We start from the raw sequence: 23,972 nt of genomic DNA, 5'->3' as shown, positions 1-23,972 counted from the left end.
TGAAGTAGAATCCGCAGATTGGTCAAAATAAAAGGTAACAATGAAGGTGTCTCTACATTAGCGTTTCGTCGTAGATTAGACGGTTGAGGCCGCTTATCACATTGGAACCATCGATGAGGTCCATCGCAAAGTGTGCATAATCCATCTTTGGACGGTTGGGAACTCGATTGTTGTGGAGGAGCGGCAGAAGTTGACGCTTATCACATGCACATCTAACCCTATGTGCATGTGGACAAGCTACTTCAGGTCCAAGGTTCAGGTCAGCTTAGGAAGTGTTCTGGCACCTTTGTGAGCCTGTGCGCAGGCCGTGCATGTCCAGGCACTTAAGAGTAGTTGCATATCCTCTGGTTGCACACAGCATGATCATCAGCATGACAGTCAGTACCAATCATTAGCATTTTACAGTGCACAAAATCCATTTTTCCTATTTATCCATTTTTCACTTAATATTTAATAAGTGACTTTGTTGGAAAACTGGGTAGGATAAAGTTGGAAAACTGGGTAGGATAAATTTGCTAAGTTAGTATATAAGAAACCTAGCGCTAGCACTTTTTGGCATAAGAGGCAACAGAAGTTCCAGCAACTTGTTGTGCACCTTCTCAGAAAGACCGGCAGGAGGCCTAGCGTTTTCCAGCCAACAAGAAGTAGATAGTGTTTTGGTTGCATATCAGCCTAGCGTTTTCTACAGCAGATTCAGCATAGCGTTTTCAACAGATGGCAGATCAGCCTTGGCGTTTTGCTACAGATATCCTGGCGTTTTTCAATTGCACTCTCAACCTAGCGTTTTGCAGTTCCGGCATTAGATCAGCCCAGTGCATCAGCATTTTTAGTTTTCAGCACTTAGACCCCGCAGATCCAATCTCTAGCCTCGCAGATCTCATCTACCCGCAGTAGATCCTCGTCGTACAGTCAGATCAGCCAACGTTTTCAGATTCAGCCCGCTGTCCGTAAATTTCAGCATCTGCGTTTTCAGCCCATCGCCATCGCCATCCTCGCCGACACAGTGTCATTATTCAGCAGTTAGCAGATTTGCAGATTTCACCCCTAGTGTTTTCAAATTTCAGCCCGTCCTCGTCGTCGTCATCATTGTCGTCGACATCATCGGCAAGTCCATTCCATCTAGACCATTGTACCAGATTTGTGCAATCAGTAGCATAGACCTCTCTCACCATAGAGAGGGGGGCCCTTGGAGGAGGGTTTGAGAACCGTCTGGTGTCGTATTCTTTTCTCTCTCTCAGTCTCAGCACCTTCATTCACAGTGTCATTCACTTTGTTTGTGATCATTGCACTCTCTCACTAAAGGAACGGAAGGCTCTCCCTCCGTAAGTAAAAGGAACCCTAGAACACAATTCGAAGCACTCATCTGTTCAACATTCACTTCCGTTGCACCTTACATTGGTAATAGAGCTTTAGCAATGTTCAGTATCACTCAACGAAAGAACCACAAGAAACTTTTTGCTTGTTGCGGTCGACGTAACCCAAGTCTACTTGGGCGTGTCGATTCCTAATCGTGTTTTTGAAGAGTGACAGATAACCCAAGAAAGAAGGGCTTGTGCGGCCTCCCCTTGTTCCTCTTTTCACTCAATGAGAGCGGACCGTGCCGGCCAATCGACGTGAGGTGGGAAAAAGCAACTCTGGTGTGAGCGCAAGGCCGCCAAGGGGTGCGCCCGCAGGGAAGAGTCGAGGTCGGGTAAGAGAAAAGCCTTCTCTAACACAAATTGCAAGCTAAAGAACCTCAAGCACTCAAGAACCTCAAGAACACAAGAACCTCAAGACCCCAAGTTCCTCATTAACTTAAGTACCCAAGATCTCAATGTATGGTCATCACCCGAAGCGGAATGGAGACTTTGCGTGAAGGTGATGAGCATGGAGGAGGTGGTGAAGGATTCTCCCCACCAAGAGGTTTTTCCGACCCTCCCCTTCCCCATCTACCCCACGGGTTGTACCAAATCCTATGGAGGCTTTGGTCAAGATGATAATGGACATGATGCTACAACAACGTTGCGCCACCTTGGATCGTGAGCGTGAAAAGCACGCTTGGCGGCCGAAAAAAGAAAGGCAGACTTGGATCGCGAGCGCAAAGAAAGACGATTAGCCTTGGAGCGTGAGTGCGAGCAAGCGTGCTTGGCAGCAGAAGAAAGAAGGGTAGCCTTGGAGCGTGTGCGCGAGCGTGTGCGCTTGGCGGCCAAAGAAAGACGAGCGGCCTTGAATTAGAATGTGAGGCGCACAGAGACCAACGCATGCAAGAGTTGGTCCTACAGGTACTCACCTCGAAGTCTGAGCCACTCAAGGACGTGGACAAATCATCAGGTAGCACAAGTCGAGAAGCGGATTCCAACAACCCCGTCACTCAGAAGTTGACGTTCAGTAAGTATGACGGTAAGATGGATGCTACTATTATTCACTCTTAGTTGCATCAATTTAATGCTTACTTTGCGACAACTAAGAAAACAGGATATAGCAAGGTTTTGACGGCAACCATGTACCTTGTCAGTGATGCCATTAATTGGCATCATGCATGGCAAGAGGCACAATTGACCGCGCACCTAGAGGAAGCCAAAGAAGGCATGCCCCTTTCCTTCAATTGGGCCGACTTCCAAGACAAGTTCAAGGCACGGTTTAAGCACCTCGGTACCTAGCACGGTTGAAAGACGATTGATGCGGTCTCAAGCAAAATGGTATGCCAGTTATGTCTTTCTCTAATCGTGTTTTGCAGCTCGGCACCCAATCACGCAAATCGGATGATGAGCGCAAAGAGGCATTCCTTTATGGATTGGACGAGTATATCAAGTTTGATGTCGAAGTACTGGATCCAATCGATCTCGACAAGGTGGTAGCGATTGCTCTCGCACAAAAGATGAAGCACAACAAAGGAAAGTCTAAGGAGAACAAGGCTTCTCACAGTACCTCTCAAACTCCTCAGAACCCACAGAACGGTAAGAACGGTAACTCTTCTAGCCCATCTTCCTCTAATCCTTCAGAAAAGAACTCTCAAAATGAATCTAAGGGTAAAGCTAAAACACCTGCTAAACCTAAGCTAACCCCGGATGAAAAAGCCGCACAAGAAATTATAGGAGGATACATAACGGCAAAAGAACGTCATTTATTTTATGCTAAGGAAGGTCGTTGTTATCAATATCACGTTAAGGATCACATTAAGAAGGCTTGTTCTAAGACAGCACCACCTAAAGAACCCAAAGCACCAACAGCTACCACAAGCACGTTAATGAACCATCTGAGACTCCACATGTTTCTGACACACACACTGATAAGTCTATCTTTAAATGTTTTGGTCATGTGAAGAGTCAGCATTTTGTCATATTGTTTGATTCAGGTAGTATGTATCATGTGATTGGTGTCTCTCTTGTAGAGAGAGCTCGCCTAGAGGTTAGCCAGACAACAACTCTCGAGGTGTCGGGCTTTGCTCCCGGTATGGACTCTCATCACGCAAGAGTGCCTTGATGTGTTATTCAATGTTCGACAAGCTGCCTCCACTTAAAATTTGTCGATCTCCTCTCTCAGGATGTGATATGATTTTGGGCATTAGAAGGTTTCGTGAGAATAACCCTCTCATTGATTGGGCGGACAATACTCACTCTAAATGCCAAAAGTGACTCTCCCATGATCATTTGTGGTGAGGAGGGTCTGCATTCTTTGCCTCTCAATTCTCATGTGCAGACGAAGAGGCGTTTTTCAATTGCAGACTCAGCCTAGCGTTTTGCAATTCCGGGGTCAGATCAGCCCAGTGCATCAACATTTTTAGTTTTTAGCACTTGGACCCCGCAGATCCAGTCCCTAGCCTCGCAGATCTCACCTGCCCGCAACAGATCCCCGCCGTACCGTCAAATCAGCGAGTGTTTTCAGATTCAGCCCGTTGTCCGCAGATTTCAGCATCTGCGTTTTCAATGCATCGCCGTTGCGTCATCGCCATCATCGCCCTCGCCGACACAGTGTCATAATTCAACAGTTAGCAAATTTGCAGATTTCACCCCTGGTGTTTTCAGATTTCAGCCCGTCATCCTTGTCGTCATCATTGTCGTCGACATCGTCGGCAAGTCCATTGCATCTAGACCATTGTACCAGATTTGTGCAATCAATAGCATAGACCTCTCTCGCCATAGAGAGGGGGGCCCTTGGAGGAGGGTTTGAGAACAGTCTGGTGTCGTATTCTTTTCTCTGATTTCCGGAAATTAGGGTTTCTTGCATAATAAGGGTTTCTGTTGTGGGTAGCCACGTCATCACTTTGTGACACCCCTAGTGTTTTTGCATATCCCAACGTCTACAGATTTGCAGCGTTTTCAGCCACAATAGTGCAACGTTTTCAGCAATGAATAACCTGCAAATTCAGCCCTAAGAAAGTAGCAGATTCAGCCCGAAAGACCATCGTTTTCACCCTTTAAGAACCTCAGTTTTCAGCCCTAAACCTGCAGATTTTCAGCGTCAAAGACCTACAGAAACAGCCACCAAAATCAGCGTTTTTGGACTAGTCGCAGATTTCAGCCCATAGCGTTTTTGGACAGCAGATACTCACTTGCAGATTTCAGCCCTTAGACCGGTGTCGTCATTCCCGTCGTCATCGTCGACATAGCCTAGACTTGCATCAATCTCGTGCATACCATTTGTACCAGTTTGTGCAATCATTAGTAGACCACTCTCGCCGACGAGAGTTGGGCTTTCGAAGGAGGGTTTTACGTCTCTGGTGTCGTATTTCTCTTCTCTCTCTATCTCTCCGTCTCATACACTTGCACGCACAGTGTCCGTTCACTTTGTTGTGATCATAGCACTCTCTCATTAAGAACGGAAGGCTCTACCTTCCATAAGAACAAAAGGAACCTTGAGCACAGTTCGGAGCACTCATCTTGAGCAAAGCGCAAACATTCATTCCGTTGCACCTAACATTGGTATCAGAGCTTTGGCAATGTTCTGTATCACTCAAGGAAAGAACCACAAGAATCACAAGGATTTTTTTTTTGCTTGTTCGCTTAGGCGTGTCGATTCCTAATCGTGCTTTTGAAGAGTGATAGGAATCCCAAGAAAGAAGGGCTTGTCCAGCCTCCCCTTGTGTCTCTTTTCACTCATTGAGAGCGAACCGTGCACTTACCGGCCGACCAATCGACGTGAGGTGGAAAAAAGCAACCTTGGTGTGAGCGCAAGGCCACCAAGGGGTGCCCCCGCGGAAAGAAGTAGAACTTGGGTGAAGAGAAGATCCTTCTCAAACACAGATTGCAAGCGAAAGAAAACCTGAAGAACCTCAAGAACCCAAGAACCCAAGACCCCAGTGCATGGTCATCACCCAAAGCGGAATGGATACTTCGCATACAGGTGGTGAGCATGAGAGAGGCGACGAAGAGTTCTCCCCACAAAGAGATTTTTCCGACCCTCCCCCTTCGCCATCTACGCCACGAGTTGTACCAACTTCTATGGAGGTGATGGTCAAGTCGATGTTGGAGATGATGGCACAACAACAAGAAACGAATCGAGTTGCGTTGGCACAACTAGCAAGAAAAGCAGAACAACATGAAGCCAAGGACTGCGAGCGCGAAGAAAGAAACGAAAGAATTGCCACACAACAAGAATCAAATGGCATTGCTTTAGAACGCGAGCGCGATGAACGAAAGGAAAGAAAAGCAGAAAGAAAGGCCGAGCGTGAAGCTCAAAGAGTGGCCTTGGAGGTCGAGCGTGAAACTCAAAGAGAACTACGCACTCAAGAATTGGTTCGACAAGTACTTGCCTCGAAGTCTAAACCAGCCAAAGATCGTGGGAGTTCCTCAAGTGGCGCAAGCCACGATGCGGATTCCAACAATCCAGTCACAGAGAAGTTGACTTTTAGTAAGTATGATGGTAAGATGGATGCTACGGTTATTCATTCTTGGTTGCATCAATTTAATGCTTATTTTGAGACAACTAAGAAGATTAGGAAATAGCAAAGTTTTGACGACAGCCATGTACCTTGCCGGTGATGCCATCAATTGGTACCACCATGGCAAGAGGCACAGTTAGCCGCGCACCTAGAGGAAGCCGACGAATTCACGTCCCTTTCCTTCAATTGGGTTGATTTCCAAGACAAGCTCAAGGCGCGGTTTATGCCACCTCAGTACCTCGCACGATTGAAGGACGATTGGTGCGCTCTCAAGTAAAATGGTATGTCGGTTATGTCTTTTTCTAATCGTGTTTTGCAGCTAGATACCCAATTACGCAAGTCGGATGATGAGCGCAAAGAGGCATTCCTTTATAGATTGGACAAGTATATCAAGTACGATGTCGAGGTGCTCGATCCAATCGATCTCAACAAGGCGGTAGCGATAGCTCTCGCATAGGAGATGAAGCACAACAAGGGAAAGCCTAAGAAGAACAAGACTTCCACAAGTACCTCGCAGACTTCTCAGAACCCTCAGAATGGTAAGAACGGTAAGAATGGTAAGAATGGTTACTCTTCTAACCAATCTTCCAACAGTCTCTCAGAAAGGAATTCTTCCAATGAACCTAACGGTAAGGCTAACACAATTGCTAAACCTAAGCTTACTCTAGATGAAAAGGTAGCACAAGAAATTGTAGGAGGATACATCACGACGGAAGAGCAAAGCACTTATTCTAAGGAAGGTCGTTGTTTTCATTGTCACATTAAGGGTCACATAAAAAGAACATGCCCTAAGCTTGAATCGAATGAATCTAAAGAATCCACAAAACCCACTTCCTCTGTCAATGCAATTACTGATAGCACGAGTGTGCCCCAAGTTTCTCTTGACCCTTCCATTGATGATTCTTTCATTAAATGTTAAAGTCAGGTGTCGAGGCAGCGTTTTGTCATATTGTTTGACCCAGGTAGTATGCATGATGTGATCAGTCCCTCTCTTGTTGAGAGAGCCCGCCTAGAAGTTAGTCAGAAATCTCCTCTCGAGGTCTCTGGCTTTGTTCCCGGTATGGACTCTCTCATCACGCAGGAGTGTCTTGGTGTTTTGTTTACAATTCATGTCAGGTGACACATCCAACCCTATGTGTCCGTGGACAAGCTACAGCACAACAAGGGTTCAGTCAGTCCAGTCAATCTAGATTTAGAAGTGATCTGGCACTTTTGTGAGTCTATTCGTAGACCGTGCATGCCCAGTCACTTAGATTAGATGCATATCCTCTAGTTGCACACAGCATGATCATAAGCATTCCCATCAAAATCCATCAGAATCAGTCAGGGAAATTTTCCAGTGATTTTAGCCTATTTTACCTATTTTTGGTATTTTTCACTTATTAATTTAAGTGACTTTCCAACAAAAGTAGGTAGGGCAATTTGGGTAAGAAAATATATAAGCAAACCAAAGTTAGCACTAAATAGCAAAAGATGCAACACGAGCCAAGCTCAGCAGGCAACTTCTCAGCAGAACCTTGGCGGTTTCCCTCTCCAAGCAAGATCCCAAGCCTTGGCGTTTTCTCCAAGCACCCGCCCTAGCATTTTCTGACATCAGCAAGGCCTAGCGTTTCTGACATCAGCAAGTCCTCGCCGCATTCCAACCATAGCTAGCGTTTTTGCAACACATCCTCAGCCTGGCGTTCTTGCATCTGATCTGCATCGCCAACAGAACCCAGTACTTAGCGTTTTTGGCAAGCATCCGTTAGCGTTTTGGATCCACAGCAAAGCAGCGATTTCAGCCATGGAATAGTTGCAAACTCAAGCCCTAAAAAGGTAGTAGATTCAGTCCCAAAAAGACCAGCGGTTTTCAGCCTAAAGACACCTCAATTTTCAGCCCTAAACCTGCAGATTTTCAGCGTCAAAGAACCACAGAAAACAGCCACAAAATCAGCATTTTTGGCTCAGTCGCAGATTTCAGCCCATAGCGTTTTTAGACAGCAGTAGAAAGATTGCAGATTTCAGCCCTAGTGTCGGCCTCGTCGTCGTCGTCGTCAACATAGCCTAGACTTACATCAATCACATGCATTCCATTTGTACCAGTTTGTGCAATCATAAGTAGACCACTCTCGCCGACGAGAGTGGAGCCTTCGAAGGAGGGTTTTACGTCTCTGGTGTCGTATCTCTCTTCTCTCTCTATCTCTCAGTCTCATACACTTTCACGCACAGTGTCCATTCACTTTGTTTGTGATCATAGCATTCTCTCATTACGAACAGAAGGCTCTCCCTGCCATAAGAACAAAAGGAACCTTGAGCACAGTTCGGAGCACTCATCTTTAGCAAAGCGCAAATATTCATTCCGCTGCACCTAACAATTCAACAACAAGCTGCCTTCACTAGAAGATCTTTTGTCTCTCCTCTCTCAGGATGTGATATGATTTTGGGCATTCGATGGTTTCGTGATCTTAACCCTCTCATTGATTGGGAGGCTAACACTTTCACTCTCCATGCCAAAAGTGATTCTCCCATTGTCATTCGTGGAGAGGACATTGTTCATTCTCCCTCTCTCATTGCTAATATGCAGGACAAGATTGAAAGGATTCAGGAGAAGGAGACTCTCTCTCAGTTCTTCTTCTCCAAAGCATGACACACATGATTTGCATGATGATGATTTGAATGACAATGATGAGCATGATGATTTGGATGACAATGACAAAGTATGATGATTTGCATGATCAAGATGTGATTTCTCACAAGCATGATGATTTGTATGAAGATGGCGTGATTGTTCACAAGGATGATGAGTTAGTTGATGCTTTTTCTAGCAAAGCTAACCTCGTTGCAGATTCGATCAATCACGAAAGATCGATCTTGGCTCTCGAGCCTAGGTCCAAAGAAACCCCCCAGGAAGTATTATGTGTTCGCATGATTGATACGCATGCATTGTTCGAGGGTTTCATTCGTGATCGTTTCCTATATTTTAGTCAGCGTCTTTATGTGATCCCTTTTCCTAGGCATGACATATTGTACGTTGAGCACGTTTCACTCATGAATGAGCACGAATGTATGCGGATTTTTCATGAAAAGCTGAAAAGTATGCATTCAAGGAAGTCGCATTCCATGTCTCTTCCTTGGCATGACACATTCGTAGAATGAGCACATGAAGTATGAGCACCAAGCATGCGCATTTCCGTTGTGAATTGCCAGAGTTGATTGCTCTAGACCAAAAGAGACAGATTCGATCTCATTGTTTGCGTGTGTGTGGTGAACGGGTCAGCACTCCGTCTAATTGTTCATCTACATTGCATGCACAGTCTATTAGGACGACAGGATTTTTTCCACTCACTTTACATGGAATAGGTATGTTCATGGTTTTGTGCTAGAAATGGTTTCAGGAATTTTCAGCCATGGAGATTCTTGAAGAAGGAAGAAGTATGACTCTCGACGAAGTTGAAGCATCGAAGGAGCCACAGAAGACTTTGTGTCGCTTTCGGCGCGGCCCAAAGAAGCAAGCGTTGCAGACCTTTATGAAGTTCAAGTACCGCACGACCCACACATCAGAGTGGGCCAGCAAAGAGTCCCTTCCAGGATTCCGGATGCTACTAGCGATCTCCCTCGACGCCATATAGTTCGGTACCAGTACCTCACTTTGAAAAGAAGGGGATGTACATGACACGTTCAACCCTGTGTGTCCGTGAACAAGCTACAACACGACAAGGGTTCAGTCAGTCCAATCAATCTAGATTAGAAGTGATCTGGCACTTTTGTGAGTATTCGTAGACCGTGCATGCCCAGTCACTTAGTATAGATGCATATCCTCTAGTTGCACACAACATGATCATCAGTATTCCCATCAGAATCCATCAAATTCCATCAGGGGAATTTTCAAGTGCATTTAGCCTATTTTACCTATTTTTGACAATTTTTTACTTATTATTTTTGAGTGACTTTTATCGGGACGTAGGTAGGGCAAATTGAGTAAGTTTGTATATAAGCAAACCTAAACTAGCACTATTCGGCAGAAGAGGCAACAAGAGCGAAGCTCAGCAGGCAACTTCTCAACAAGACCCCTTGGTGGACTTTCCTTCAAGCAAGACCCAGATCTAGCGTTTTCTTCATCCACAGCCTCAGCAAGCTAGCGTTTTTGGAAAGCATCATCGCCTAGCCCCTGCATCAGCCTTGCGTTTTTTGCCTCAACATCATCGCCACACATCCCCCATCAAATAGCGTTTTTGCAAAGCTACTCCCCTAGCGTTTTTGCATATCCTAGCGTTTGCAAATTTGCAGCACTTTCAGCCACAATAGTGCAGCGTTTTCAGCAATGAATAACCTGCAAATTCAGCCCTAAGAAAGTAGCAGATTCAGCCCGGAAAGACCATCAGTTTCAGCCTTTAAGAACCTCAGTTTTCAGCCCTAAACCTACAGATTTTCAGCATCAAAGACCTACAGAAACAACCCCCAAATCAGCATTTTTGGACTAGTCGCAGATTTCAGCCCATAGCCTTTTCGGACAGCAAATACTCACTTGCAGATTTCAGCCCTTAGACCGGTGTCATCATCCCCGTCATCATCATCGACATAGCCTAGACTTGCATTAGTCTCGTGCATACCGTTTGTAACAGTTTGTGCAATCATTAGTGGACCACTCTCGCCGACGAGAGTGGGGCCTTCGGAGGAGGGTTTTACAACGTCTCTGGTGTCGTATTCTCTTCTCTCTCTATGTCTCAGTCTCATACACTTGCACAGTGTCCATTCACTTTGTTGTGATCATAGCACTCTCTCATTAAGAACGGAAGGCTCTACCTTCCATAAGAACAAAAGGAACCTTGAGCACAGTTCGGAGCACTCATCTTGAGCAAAGCGCAAACTTTCATTCCGTTGCACCTAACATTCTTTCCTTGAGTGATACAGAACACTACCAAAGCTTTGATACCAATGTAAGGTGCAGCGAAAGTGAATATTGAACTTTGCTCAAGACGAGTGCTCCGAATTGTGCTCAAGGGTTCCTTTTACTTACGGAAGGGAGAGCCTTCCGTTCCTTTAGTGAGAGAGTGCAAATGATCACAAACAAAGTGGTAAACACTGTGAATGAAGGTGCTGAGACTGAGAGATAGAGAGAGAAGAATACGACACCAGAATGTTGTCAAACCCTCCTCCGAAGGCCCCACTTTCTATGGCGAAAGCTGGTCTATTGCTATTGATTGCACGAATCTGATACAAGGTGCGGATGCTATGAGTCCTAGATGATGCTATGTCGATGTCAACAGAGAGGATGACGATGACGATGCTAAGGCTGAAAACTGAATGCTGCAAATAGGTAATTGTTGCACCAAGTCGGGGGCTGATCTACTAGCTTGATGGCTGTGGGAAACGCTGCTTCTTAGTGTTGAACAACGTTGTTTCTTATGGCTGAAAACGCTGGACAGCAGGCTGTAAAAAACGTTGGTACAGCACGAGAAAAATGCTGATTTAACCTTGCTGAAAAACGCTGATGCAGATCTCTGAAAACTTTCTATGGACAGCTGGCTGAAAACGCCAGCAAACCAGGGCTGAAAACGCTGTCAAATCCGACTGAAAAACGCTAGTAGTTCAGGCTGAAAATGCTAGGGTTTTGTTGAGGGGTTCTTGCTTCAGAAGGGTAGCTAGAGGGCCTGCTCCAAGAGGATTTGCCTGTGATCTCTTTGCTTCTTCTGCTTCCACTAAGTGACTGCCGGTTTCCTTATATATTAACTTAGCAACTTTGCCCTACCCAGTTTTCCAACAGTCACTTATTAAACATGGCTAAAATAGGGAAAATATGTTCTGTGCACTGTAAAATGCTCTTGATGGATTCTGATGGTAATGTTGATGATCATGATGTGTGCAACCAGAGGATATGCATCTACTCTAAGTGTCTGGACATGCACGGTCTGCGAACAGACTCACAAAAGTGCCATAACACTTCCTAAGCTAGGTTGACTGAACCCTTGTCATGAAGTAGCTTGTCCACATGCACATAGGGTTAGATGTGCACGTGACATGTCAGGTCAAGTAGCTCACTACCTGAATCATCTTTCACTTGCACCTGTTGCTTACATCAACAGATAAAATATTCTTTACCTAATGCCTCGCTCAAAAGGATCTTGCACACAACAACTTGCATATTTTCTACTTCTACAAAAAACTTGTCCTTTTATTACTAAAAAAATAAAATTACAAAGAAATTTTGCAAATCCCTGAAATTGTGTCCAAAGGCACTTGAAGCCAAGGCCCCCCATGTCTAACCGTTTGTGGTATAAAAAATTAAGAGTAAAATATGTAGTCTCACATAAAACGTGAAAAGAAGAGTACAAAGTCTCACTTACTAATTACATATAAAAGGGTGTTTTACCCGTTCTCCAAGAATGAAGGTATGTATTATCATTGGCTATATCCATTGAAGTCTCTTCATACACACGAATTCTATTGTATTTGCAACTTTTTGATATTTGTGAAAGCTCTCTCCCTTATACCACTAAAATCATTCGCAATATGTGTAACCACTATTTTGTACAATCAAGTAAATCTCACAAATCCTAATTAAACATAGTGAGACCCGGCTCTTATTCTACCCAAGCTCTTGCTCTCTTCTTGTCTTTTCTTTGTTCAATAGTCCTATCGTCCTCCATGGTAGAACGCTGTGCAAAAATGTCCCAGTTCTTCACAAGTGAGACACCTTCCCTGCTGAAACAATTCCTACCTAGATCTTTCCCTGTTCTGTTCATCAAAAAATGTGGGGTTCTTCTATGCCTAGTTCTTTCGAACATTAGATACCATCTAGGAAAATACCCGATATCATACCCTACATGGATCCCTGTGGATATCCCTGAAAACCTGGGATCATGCCTTATCCATTGAAAACACCTTGTCCATATCCAAACCCCAGTAATCCATAAACAAATCCAACTTTCCTCCTTGAAGTCAATAATCCAACTTTCCTCTTTGAAGTCAATCGAGGCATGACTTTCCCCTTTTCGGAGGAACACAGGGTGCTTTCACTTCCGCTCCTTAAAAATCAATTTTTTTCGACTCCTTGAAAATGAATTTCATGCTCTCCTCTAGAATATGCATGACAAAACTGGGATACTTGGAGTAGCTACTCATACCTTTTTCCCTTGAAGGGACTTTGTCTGCTTCATTACTCCTATGTTTTCAAATCTGTCCATGTATAAAACCTTCGACTGTGCATGGCAAAACTCGGATCCTTGGAGTAGCTATCCATACCTTGGTCCCTTAAAGAAACTTTGTCTGGTTCAATATTCCTATTTTTTCAGATCCATCCATGCATAAAACCTTTGACAGAGTGCCTTTGGGTGTAATGAAGAAGGGGACACCTAGGTCAACACAAAGGCCTGTCTTCCTCAATTGGGCTTTGAGAACATCTATCTCTAGGATACAATCATCCAACTCTTCTGCAATGTCCTCCCTATCCCAGCCTAGAGAGAGAGAGAGAGGTGGGAACAAGCCCTGCTAGACACCTCTATACAAGAGCTATGGCAAATAAAACTGGGCTATACTATCTCTAGGGCTCCCCCAACCCCCTAATAAGAGGGGATTAAAATTGCTGCCCAACTCCCCTAAAATTATCGATGAACCCAAAGTCACTTCCCCCAAAACACAGCACCCCACTGGTCCCAGACCATATCGGACTAAATCTTGGACAAATCCAAAACCCAACCAAGGAGACTAGCATCACAAGACCTGGGCACAGCCACCAAGATCCCTAGATCTAGGCATAAACCCAGAAGATTATAGAGCACTGGCCTAGAAAAAAACACAGGTTTTCTTGCAACTAAAAGTGTAACAGACTTGGACACTCTAAGTCAAAAATCAATCGCGACAGCACCGAATAACCACTTCAAAACAATTCACCGATCACAATAGATTTGCACTGGCCCGACGGAATTCCGTGCCTAGAGATATTGGCCCCAAAGACTGGCGCCCCTTTCGGTATTTCTTTTTGTATTAATCAATCATCAAAGTACAAGAGAGCGGTTAGGGTTTCACTCTCAGACTCTGCATCCAGATGCTCTGAGAAGTGAGGCCCAACCCACTAATTTAAAGATTACAAGGGATGCCCAAAAGCAGAGCCCCAAAAGCTTTTAAAAATAAAAAGCATCAATTCTCTCTCTCTCTTAGAGAGTCTTTTCTCTTTTTTTATAAAAAAAAGCAAAATTCGCGTCGCTCATCATTTTTCTAAAAAAAAAAATCAACCTCCGCGATTTTCGAAAATTAGGGTTTCTGGCAAAAATTAGGGTTTTTGTTGTCCGTCACATCATCACTTTGTGACATACCCCCCTCTTAAAAGCATTGTAATCGACCGTGATTACGCCTGCAAAACCGACAAAAGCCATAAACCGTCTTAGCAGACACTGACTGTTAGTACCTACGTACTAGAAACACACATCTAGCACATGTACAAAATCGACAATCACATCACACGACATCACAGGACATCACCAGACATCACAGGACATCACATGACATTCAACATTCATTCAGATCTTAGACCATGATTTATTGGCAATGTAGCTAGCAATCACATCTAGGTCCAATCGGGACCTCAACAATGTCCGATTGACTAACCCCTATTGCAACCATGTCTATTCGAGATCAATCTGACCAAAATGCTGCAGTCATTTCGGCTATCAATTCATGCACTCACAAGAAGTCAAGAACAAATCAGTATCATTATCAGGAATTCCATTTCATAATGTCATCCAACAGAATACTGTCAGCTCTCAGTATCCCTGAAGCTCAAAGAGACATCAGTGACTTTAGTATCAAAATCAAGGCATCTGTTGACAAAGGAGCGGAGTGACTCCCCTCTTGTGCATCCCACTGCACCATATCTTCGGCCAAGCTGAATTTCTGGGTTCCGTTTGGAGTAGACTATGCTAAACCAAAACATCGAGGTAAAGTTTCACAATCCGAGGAGTATCTGCTAGGTCCTCCTCCTCCATCCACTTAGCATCAAATGCAGAAAAGTTCTTGAACTAAACCAAGAACCGCCTTCGGACTTTACCTTTCTTCGTATCATTATGTGCCAAAATCTGTTCAGGAACAAGGATCTCCTCATTTTCTTCCACTTCGGGTTGCTCATCAGGCTCCCCATCATCAGGCACATCACCCTTAACAGGTTTCAAGAGATTCACATGCAATGCATTGTGAATCCTCCAAGTATCTGGCAGTTTCAATCGGAAGGAGACATCATTTATCTTTTCAGTTATCTGGAAAGGTCCGTAGTATCGCATACTAAGCTTTGGAAAAAGCCTCTCCTTTCCCTTTTTCTTTCATAGGCGTGCCTTCTCAAAACGTAAGAGCACCCAATCATCCTCCTTCAATTTCAAGTCGCGACGATGGTGATCCGCTGCCTTTTTCTGTCGTTCTTGAGACTCCTGCAAAGTCTCGCGAACCTTGGCAAAAGCCGTATCCAAATCTCGCGAATATTCATCCACTTCCAATATCTAATCTTTCGTGCTCAGGAAGGATGGAACCTTCGCAGCACTTTCAACAATCGCACATGGCGTCTTCCTCGTCGAAGAGTGTATCGTGTTATTGTAGGCAAATTCCACCAAAGGTAAGTTCCTTTCCCATTGAGTCTTCTGATCCGAGATACAAGACTTCAATAAATCTAAAATCACTGAATTGGCAATCTCAGATTGTCCGTCAGTCTGCAAGTGGAACGATGATGAGAACTACAACCGCGTGCCAATGTTCTCCCAAATTGCCTTCCAAAACAAACTCGTAAATCTAAGGTCTCTGTCGGAGACAATTGTCTCAGGCACGCCATGTAATCGAAAAATCATCGTGATCATTCTGTGTTCTTGGGAGATCAAAAATGAAATCCATTGCAATACTTTCCCAGGGGTAGGTGGGTATGGGTAAAGGCTGTAACAATCCATGTGCCTTATGCCTGTCAAACTTGACCTTCTGGCATACCAAGCAACTGCGCACAAACTCTTCTACATCCTTTTTGAGTCTCGGCCCAAAGAAGTCTCCCTCTACCCCCTTCATGGTGGTAGCAATGCCGCGGTGACCCGTAAAAGGTGGACAATGGCATTCAGTCATAACCTTATCCCTCAACGGCTGTGTAACGCACAACTTAGTCTTTTTCATCAAGTAGCCTTCCCGAAGGGAGTATCCCGCTATTGTCTCCCCATCCCGTATCCGTGTGAAAATATCTGCAAAATCTGTATCTGTGGCATACTGATCGACCATATCCTCGAAGCTCTATGATGTATTACGAAAACAGCCAGAACCAACGGTTTCCGAGACAAAGCATCTGCCACCACATTCTTCTATCCCTGCACATGGACAATCTGGAAGTGGAACTATGACAAGATGTTCGCCCACCGCATCTGCTTTTCCGAAAGCTGCTTCTGTGACAAGAAGTAGCGCAAACTCTGATGGTCTATAAAGACAGTAAAAATCGCTCCGAGTAGGTAATGCCACCACTGAGTAAGAGCATGGATAATCGCCAAAAGCTCTCTCATAAATCTGTGCTGTCATCTCCGGCCTAGAGAACAAACGGCTCTCGTAAGCTATGACATGGCCTGCTTGCATCAAGACCGCACCCAGACTACGACCACAAGCATCACAAAATACTTCACATGACTTCTGCAAGTCCGGCAAAGTCAAATCTGGTCCTGTAGTCAATTTCTCTTTCAATGTCCGAAAGGCAGTCACCTCTGTGGGTCCCCATGAAAAAGGTACTCCTTTCGGTGTCAAGGTATGCAAAGGGGAAGCAACCTCTGCAAACTTTCGTATGAACCGCCTGTAGTACGAACACAGTCCCAAGAAGCTTCTAACTTCATGGACATTCCTCAAATCGGGCCAATCACGGATAGTCTCTATCTTGGCCGGGTCCATTTGCACTCCTGCTGCTGACACAATGCGTCCCAAAAAGTGTATTTTTGGTAGGAAAATTTCACTTTTCTTTGCATTAATCACTAACGTGTGATCTCGTAATGCCTGAAAGACTTGAAGCAGATGATCTCTGTGTTCTGCCTCATTCTTGGAGAAAACAATGATGTCGTCAAAGAAAGTGCCAACAAATAGCCTGTACTCTCGAAAAATCTTGTCCATCATCCGGTTAAATGTCGCAAGAGCATTGGTTAAGCCAAAAGGCATCACCAAAAACTCAAATAACCCAAAAGTCGTTCGAAAAGCTGTCTTGTAGACATCTCCTGGCGCTATCCTAATCTGATGATATCCACTCTTCAAGTCAATCCTGCTAAAGCACGAGGATCCCTGTAACCCGTCGAGTATATCATCGATCCTAGGAATCGGAAATCTGTTCTTGATGGTGATTTTGTTGAGAGCGCTATAATCGATGCACATTCTCCAAGATCCGTCTTTCTTCAAAACCAACAACACTGGAGAGCAATACGGTGAAGTACTAGGCTAGACAAGACCCTTTTCCAAGAGGTCTTTCACTCGTTCATAATCTTTTCATTATGTACTCGGCTCACACGGTAAGGTGGCCAATTCGGTGGCGTGCTTCCGGATATCAGATCAATGGTTTGATCTTCAGGCCCTCTGAAAAGCAATCGGCATGAGTGTGGAGAAAAATCTTGGCGTTCTTTTAATCAAGTCAAAACATATTCAACCTTTATCCAGCGTTCAGTTCTCTCCCAAAAGAATGAGTAACATCAAGTACAATCTCTAAGCCCTTCATTTATCAAAGTCGCTTTCTCGGCCCGGAAGTCAACCACGGCGTAGTTCTTGTGGTACCAAGTAATCCTGAGTAGAACGTCACTCGCGTGCCCTTAACACCCCTATCATTGCAAACAAAGTTTGCCAATGCTCGGTGTAATGGCAACATCCCATCCGGGTGCCAGTCAAACTACCTCTACCTGTGGCGTCAGTCTGTCGGGCGTAATTCCAAATCGAGCCGTCAATTCCAAGTGAAAAGAAGTTGGCCTTGGCTCCTTCAAAAGAGCTTCCTGATCCTTCACTTTGCCCCAAAAGCGGCAAAGTTTGTACTTTCATTCATTATATTCGGTGCAAGTCCCACGCCATGTGGTACCAGTTCTGCTTTTCTATCTGTCTTTTCTGCCACGTTTCTCAGCTGCTCTCGAACTCTCAAACCTGTCGTCGTCTTTATCATTCTGTTCTTTCTGTGCCTTATTAGGGCACTTCGCGGAGAGATGTCCCTATTCCCCGCATCCAAAGCACTTCCCCTCTCTAATGAAGCGAGCTTTCTCCTCGGGAGTAAGCTTGGGTCGTGCATCTTTTTCTCTGGGTTGCTCTTTGTCTTTCTACTTTCATTCCCAGAAGTCTGTTCGGCTCGTTGTGTCATGGCCTCATCTGTGGGGTAGGTCAGACTGCCATAGTGAATGGCAAAGCCCCGCTTCGCATGACTCATCAACTCCTGAATAGAAGCTGACTTCTGTTCCAAGCAGTGATCTCGGATCTCTGTAGGTAGACCCAAGGTAAACCGCTGAATCTGTTCTCTGAATGAGATCTTCTTGAATGAAGAGGCGGGTAGAAAAGAGCTCCAGAATCTTTCACAATAAGCATTGATTGTATCTTTCTTGGTCATCCGAAGATGGTTCCAAGCAGCTCGTAAATCTCGTTCATATTCTTGCGTCAACCAAGAAGAAATAAAAAGCTTCTTAATTTCAGCCATTTAACTGGCGCACTCTTGTTAAAAGAAGCGTGGACCACCAAGTACGAGCATTCCCCTTAAGGTAAGAGGTAGCTCTCCGAATCTTGGAGTGTTCTGAATAGCGTCCTCCCGCGAAAGCGATGTCAAACTGCTGTATAAAAGACAAAGCCTTCGAAGCATCTGAGTATCTTGAAAAGTATCAAACTTGATCGAGTGGCCACCTTCCTTAAACTCTCGGACTTTCTTGCTTTTATCTTCGAGAAAGTCATACTGGTTGGCTTTGTAAAAATTCTTCTTGTTCGCATAAAACTTTCCGTCATCGAAATCTGAGCTGTCTGTAGACGAGTCCTCAGTAGAACTGTCAGTCTCTGGGCGAGATGTAGCCTTCTTTGCCTTTTTCTTGCCCTTTCCGAAGCTTTGTTTCTTGCTTCGCTTTTTACCTTTTCTGTCTTCTTCGCTCGAATCCGAGGAGCTAGAAGAACTATCAGAAGAAGAAGAAGAAGAAGAAGAAGAACTGGGTACTCCTTCAAATCGAACACGCTTCTTCTGTTTCTTTGCCTTGTCAAAAGTCGACCGACGACCCAAATAACCAGGAATGTCAGTGCTTTTCTTCTACTTTTTGCCATGCTTTTTGGCTTTCTTTTGCACGTCAAAAAGCTGAGCAATCCGTGCATCAACCACGTTCTCCAATTCCTTCTCCGTATATTTTCTTGGAGGCAGAAGGTTTCTTGAGAGTGGGTTTCGGGAGTGGTGTTGTGGTTCTTTGCCACTCCATCTGTACCTCTTCCAAAGAGGTCTGGTTTATATATTTTGCAATCTTCGGGTCCTTGGCAAAATTGAGCATCATCTTTGTTGCATCGCCAATCAACTGGCGACGCTCCATCTCTCACCGCTCCGCCTAAGTAGGCTAAGGCGGGCCATACTCTCTGCCGGAATCTTCGTTGTGATCCCTGCCCGCATCTCCAGATGCAGAGGGAGTCGACTAATCATTGCCTGAAGCCATAGGTGCCACGGAAAAAAAAAATCGGGGATCGGATTTCCCGTAGAAGAGAAATCGGCCGTGCTCTGATACCACTGTAACACACTTGGACACTGTCAAAAATCAATTGCGACAGCACCAAATAACCACTTCAAAACAATTCACGGATCACAATAGATTTGCACTGGCCTAGCGGAGTTCCGTGCCTAGAGATATTGGCCCCAAAGACTGGCGCCCCTTTCGGTATTTCTTTTTGTATTAATCAATCATCAAAGTACAAGAGAGCGGTTAGGGTTTCACTCTCAGACTCTGCGTCCAGATGCTCTGAGAAGTGAGGCCCTCACCACTAATTTAAAGATTACAAGGGATGCCCAAAAGCAGAGCCCCAAAAGCTTTTAAAAATAAAAAAGCATCGGTTCTCTCTCTCTCTCTTAGAGAGTCTTTTCTCTTTTTTTATAAAAAAAAGCAAAATTCGCGTCGCTCATCATTTTTCCAAAAAAAAAAAATCAACCTCCACGATTTCCGGAAATTAGGGTTTCTGGCAGAAATTAGGTTTGCAGGAATTTTAGGGTTTCTGGCAGAAATTAGGGTTTCTGTTGTCCGCCGCGTCATCACTTTGTGACAAAAAGCATAGAGAACTCGCTCTGATCTTGTTGTAGTGCTAGGATCCCTACTACTGCTGCTTTTTCAGGCTGTAGGTCAACTTTCTCATGGGATAATTGCAATATGGCGGTTACCACATTAGTACTGATGACCCAGCAGCACTCCCTCAGCAAGTTTTGGTATCTTCTGTGATTTGTAAGGCATTTTGGTGAAAGCGACTGAATAAGCCTTTACTGCCGGGCAGCTGATTCAGTCACTTTCATCAGAAATACCTTACACAGCACAGAAGATACCAAAACTTGGCCATTGAATACTCTTGTTAATGCAAAAATTTTAAAACCATCAGTGCATCATCCAAGCAATTGTGCACCTACTGTCAGTAAAATCTCACCATCTGTGCTACAGATATCATCAACACAGTAAAGAACAATAGCTACATAACACAACACAAACAGCTATCTGATCTTGCTCCTGCATAGGGAGAGAAAAAAAATGACAAGTTTGATGCCTGCAAGTTGTTGAACCAAATCTCAAACCTTAAAATATTTTGCTGCCATTGATAGCCTTCCAATTTCCATATACATCTGAACTGCCAGATTCATGTATTTTATTGCTTCTGCAGGAGTAAAGCCATGAAGAGCATTATAATGTCAGAAAGCCTTTAAAGGTATCAGAGATGCTGGAGTAGATTCTTACCTTTAGAGTCAAACTTCTTGTAGCAAACAGAAGCATCAACAAATGCCGAAGCAGCTTCATGCTTGCTCTCAAGCTGCAGTTAGATGCAAAAACTAAGATTTCAAAGTCCAAATATTTCAAAGAGAACTGTACAAGCAGCCTTTAAGTGCATGTGAATGTCATTGTTCTCATTTGTCTGATTTCCAAGTAAAACTGTACAATGGATATCAGTCAAAGTGAAACACAAACAATGGGACAGATTTCAATCCTGCACCTTATTTCCACTAATGTCCGATAGACATGCACCATGCACAATCCACACTCGGACCATTTAAGCCCTTGATAAGCCAGGAGATGCCTAGATTCAAATCATAAGGGAAGCGCAAGTTCAAACTCATAGTAGTCATCCATCAGACTATATCGACTCCATAATGCATTGCTTTCCACTACTGTCCAGACAGATAGACATGCAGCATGCAAAATCCCACTTGACCAATTTAAACCCTCGATAAGCCAGAAGAAGCAAAACATAAGAGAAGTGCAAGTTCAAAAACTCATAGTGGTTATCCACCAGACTAGCGCAGATTTGCTTAGTGTTCCAACTTGTGTTAGTGGTGCCCAATATTGGGTGTGGAGCTCTTCACTGATTTGAGTGACCCAAAACACACTCTCTAATCCCTTCCACTTACTGCACCCCCTGGACAACAAAGTAAAAGTGCTGTCCCAAAGCAAATAAAGAAGGAAGCAATTACCTTCAGCACAAATGCAGCTTCAAAAAATCTAAAGCAAACATTACAAGGAGAAAATCTCAAGCTTGGAACAGACTTTTCAAGCTGTGCGCTTCTAACCTTCATGTGGCAATTTGCAAGTTGGATGTAGACATTTGCTGCTTTATCCCCTGAAACAAACACAGCCAGATCATTTATATTAAGAGGAAATCACAGCAACAAATATGACATCACATGTATGAGCATCGATTTCTTGCATGTGCACATTTGGATAACACAAGAAACACTACATCTCATGTTGCTTGAAAATTTTAAGGAGAAGATAAATCGCTAGTTCGCATCTATGTCTTCCATTTCGAGGTTGTGCGGGCATGAAAACCTGATGAAAAAATAGGCATTGATGAAGGAGAGACTTACAGGTTTTAGCGAGTTTGTAGCAGTTTCCCGCTTTCTCAAAAAGCTCGGCAGCATCATCGTACTTGGAGCCGAAGATCCCCCATCCTTTAAGCTTTTTCTCTGCTTTCTTCTCGTATTCATCCCCTTTCGCTTCCTGATCGCCCATCACCGATGCAGGCACGAGACCCACAGGCAGGAGAGAGAAAGAGAGATTCTGTGTGGCGCACGTATATTGGCGAACTTGAAATTCTCCCTGTATAAAACTTGACTATACAAGGCACTAGACCATGTCCGGCCGACAAAAGTGTGAATGAGTTTGTGTGCTGCCATGAAGAAGATAAGAGCTCCCAAAATGTGCGTTAGGGCTTTCAAAAGTCACATAACGACATACGTTGATGACACATTACTAACTAGGCCCTCCCTTCTTTAAAAATTTTATCCTAAGAGATAGCTTAGCTTGTTTGACACCTCAACAATTTGGTGGTGCAGCTGGGTAAAGGGCCCAAGTTAAGTCCGCCTAAGAAGAAGGACAATTTTCGAAGTCCTGCTTTGGAGATTTTCAATTTGAGAAGCTCAATTGGAAGAGTGTTGTAAGGCACGCACACAGTAAAAGCGACGCTTTAATCCAAGACGCGCGAACTATGCAGCACAACAGCTAAAAAATTTTGTGTATCAAAAATGGCCTTGTGAAGGGAGCCACACTCGGGTGAATAGAGAGCCAATGTGACCAGCAAGGTTTGAACCCAGATCTAATGGTCAAGAATTAACCTTCACGTGAGCTATCTATCCACTCCACCACTAGGCTCCTGTTGTCCCAATACCATTATAAACTTGGGGAGCCACATGTCCCTTTACAGGGACCTGGTTTTTAATAGCCCCTTTAACCCTATGTGATCACATTCCTCTCCTCTATATTTATTATACAAGCACTCAATGCATATATGGCTCATATAGAGGCACTATAGGGAAGCTTGGGTCAAAGCAAGCTTGAGAGACGTTAAACGGTAACCTAGAGATTTGTTGGCCATAACTTTGATTGAGTTCTTGTGAAAGCCATAGGAATATGGTATTAAAGAGAGGCTAAGAGATCATGAGCCACGAAACCCATGTTGTTATTGCTCCATATCTTAGTCTAACCTGAACATGATCATCACACATTGCAGCTTGCTCATTCCATCCAAAATTCTCAAAATTGTCACTTGGCTTGGTCACACTCAATCAAGACATGTGGTCATATATACGTCCCATAATCTACATGGATGTCACTACCACAATGCTCTCAAGCAAACAATGAGTAAAAGAGATAATCACTTTGGCAAAGAGCAATGGGAAAACATAAGTATCTCTCTATGAAAATCCTCTTGCTTAAAAGGTTATTCTTGTACACTTCACTAGAGATAGTTTGTTGTATTCATCCTTCTTAATCAAGCACAACATATGAGGAAGGTGGCCTTGAGCACAAGTATACTCAAACATTGCATGTGTTTCTTGTGCATGTTAAAATATGCAACTTGCTACTCTCCAAACAAAGTGTTTTATAGCCTCTTATTGTGGCAGCTGCTTCACTATGACTTAGTTTTGATGGGTGTGGGACTGAACATGTACATTGTGCTCACAAGATGCTTAGAGGATGAGGCAACTACATATAAAAAGAAGAAATTGCATCTTGTCATCGGCAAGTAAACGTCATCATCAAGGATTGGCAGATTCCTTTGCAACAAATGATTGCCAAAGGTCCCTTGGAGGGAGTTTGACAACTACATTGTTGTGTTGTAAGAAGATCCAAGGCGTGGAGCACAACTACCTCATAGAAGTTATGGACTCCTACCAAAAGTAACAGCCCACTTTGGTGGGTGATCATTGTGGACTTCAAACCAACGAAGCCCCAAGCCAGCTTTAGTGTGCGATAAAAGACGCATGGAGCTCTTTGGTAGGTCTCGCACGGGCTTGAAGCCTCATTGAAGCTTGTGTGAGCTTCATTGTCGTTGAGCTACTAGCGAACACTGCATTCAACCTACAAGTTGGCTACTACCTTTGTCCTTTCCTCGCAACGAAGCTTTGCAAAATCCAGCTCTGCCAAAAATGGCAGAGTAAGACTCTCAAAGGCATTATTGAGAAGAA

General features: G+C 44.1%; 1 protein-coding gene across 1 annotated transcript in view; it reads right to left on the bottom strand.

The window, feature by feature from the left end:
* The window catches only part of ALPHA-SNAP2 (alpha-soluble NSF attachment protein 2), a 34,298-nt gene extending 12,154 nt beyond the window's left edge, over positions 1–22,144 (bottom strand). The window contains exons 1-4 of the mRNA XM_086482946.1: positions 21,873–22,144; positions 21,576–21,625; positions 20,749–20,821; positions 20,589–20,668 (exon numbers count right to left, since the gene is read on the bottom strand). Of these exons, the coding sequence (XP_086339072.1) occupies positions 20,589–20,668; positions 20,749–20,821; positions 21,576–21,625; positions 21,873–22,017 (348 nt within the window). The 5' untranslated portion in view covers positions 22,018–22,144. The remainder of the gene's footprint in view (positions 1–20,588; positions 20,669–20,748; positions 20,822–21,575; positions 21,626–21,872) is intronic.
* Positions 22,145–23,972: the final 1,828 nt, after the last annotated feature.

Source organism: Adiantum capillus-veneris, chromosome 15 (genome assembly GCF_014529385.1).
Source record: "Adiantum capillus-veneris isolate H3 chromosome 15, ASM1452938v2, whole genome shotgun sequence".
NCBI classification, from domain to species: Eukaryota; Viridiplantae; Streptophyta; class Polypodiopsida; order Polypodiales; family Pteridaceae; genus Adiantum; species Adiantum capillus-veneris.
Note: the sequence above shows the minus strand (reverse complement) of the source record. Positions and strands in the feature narration are given on the sequence as shown.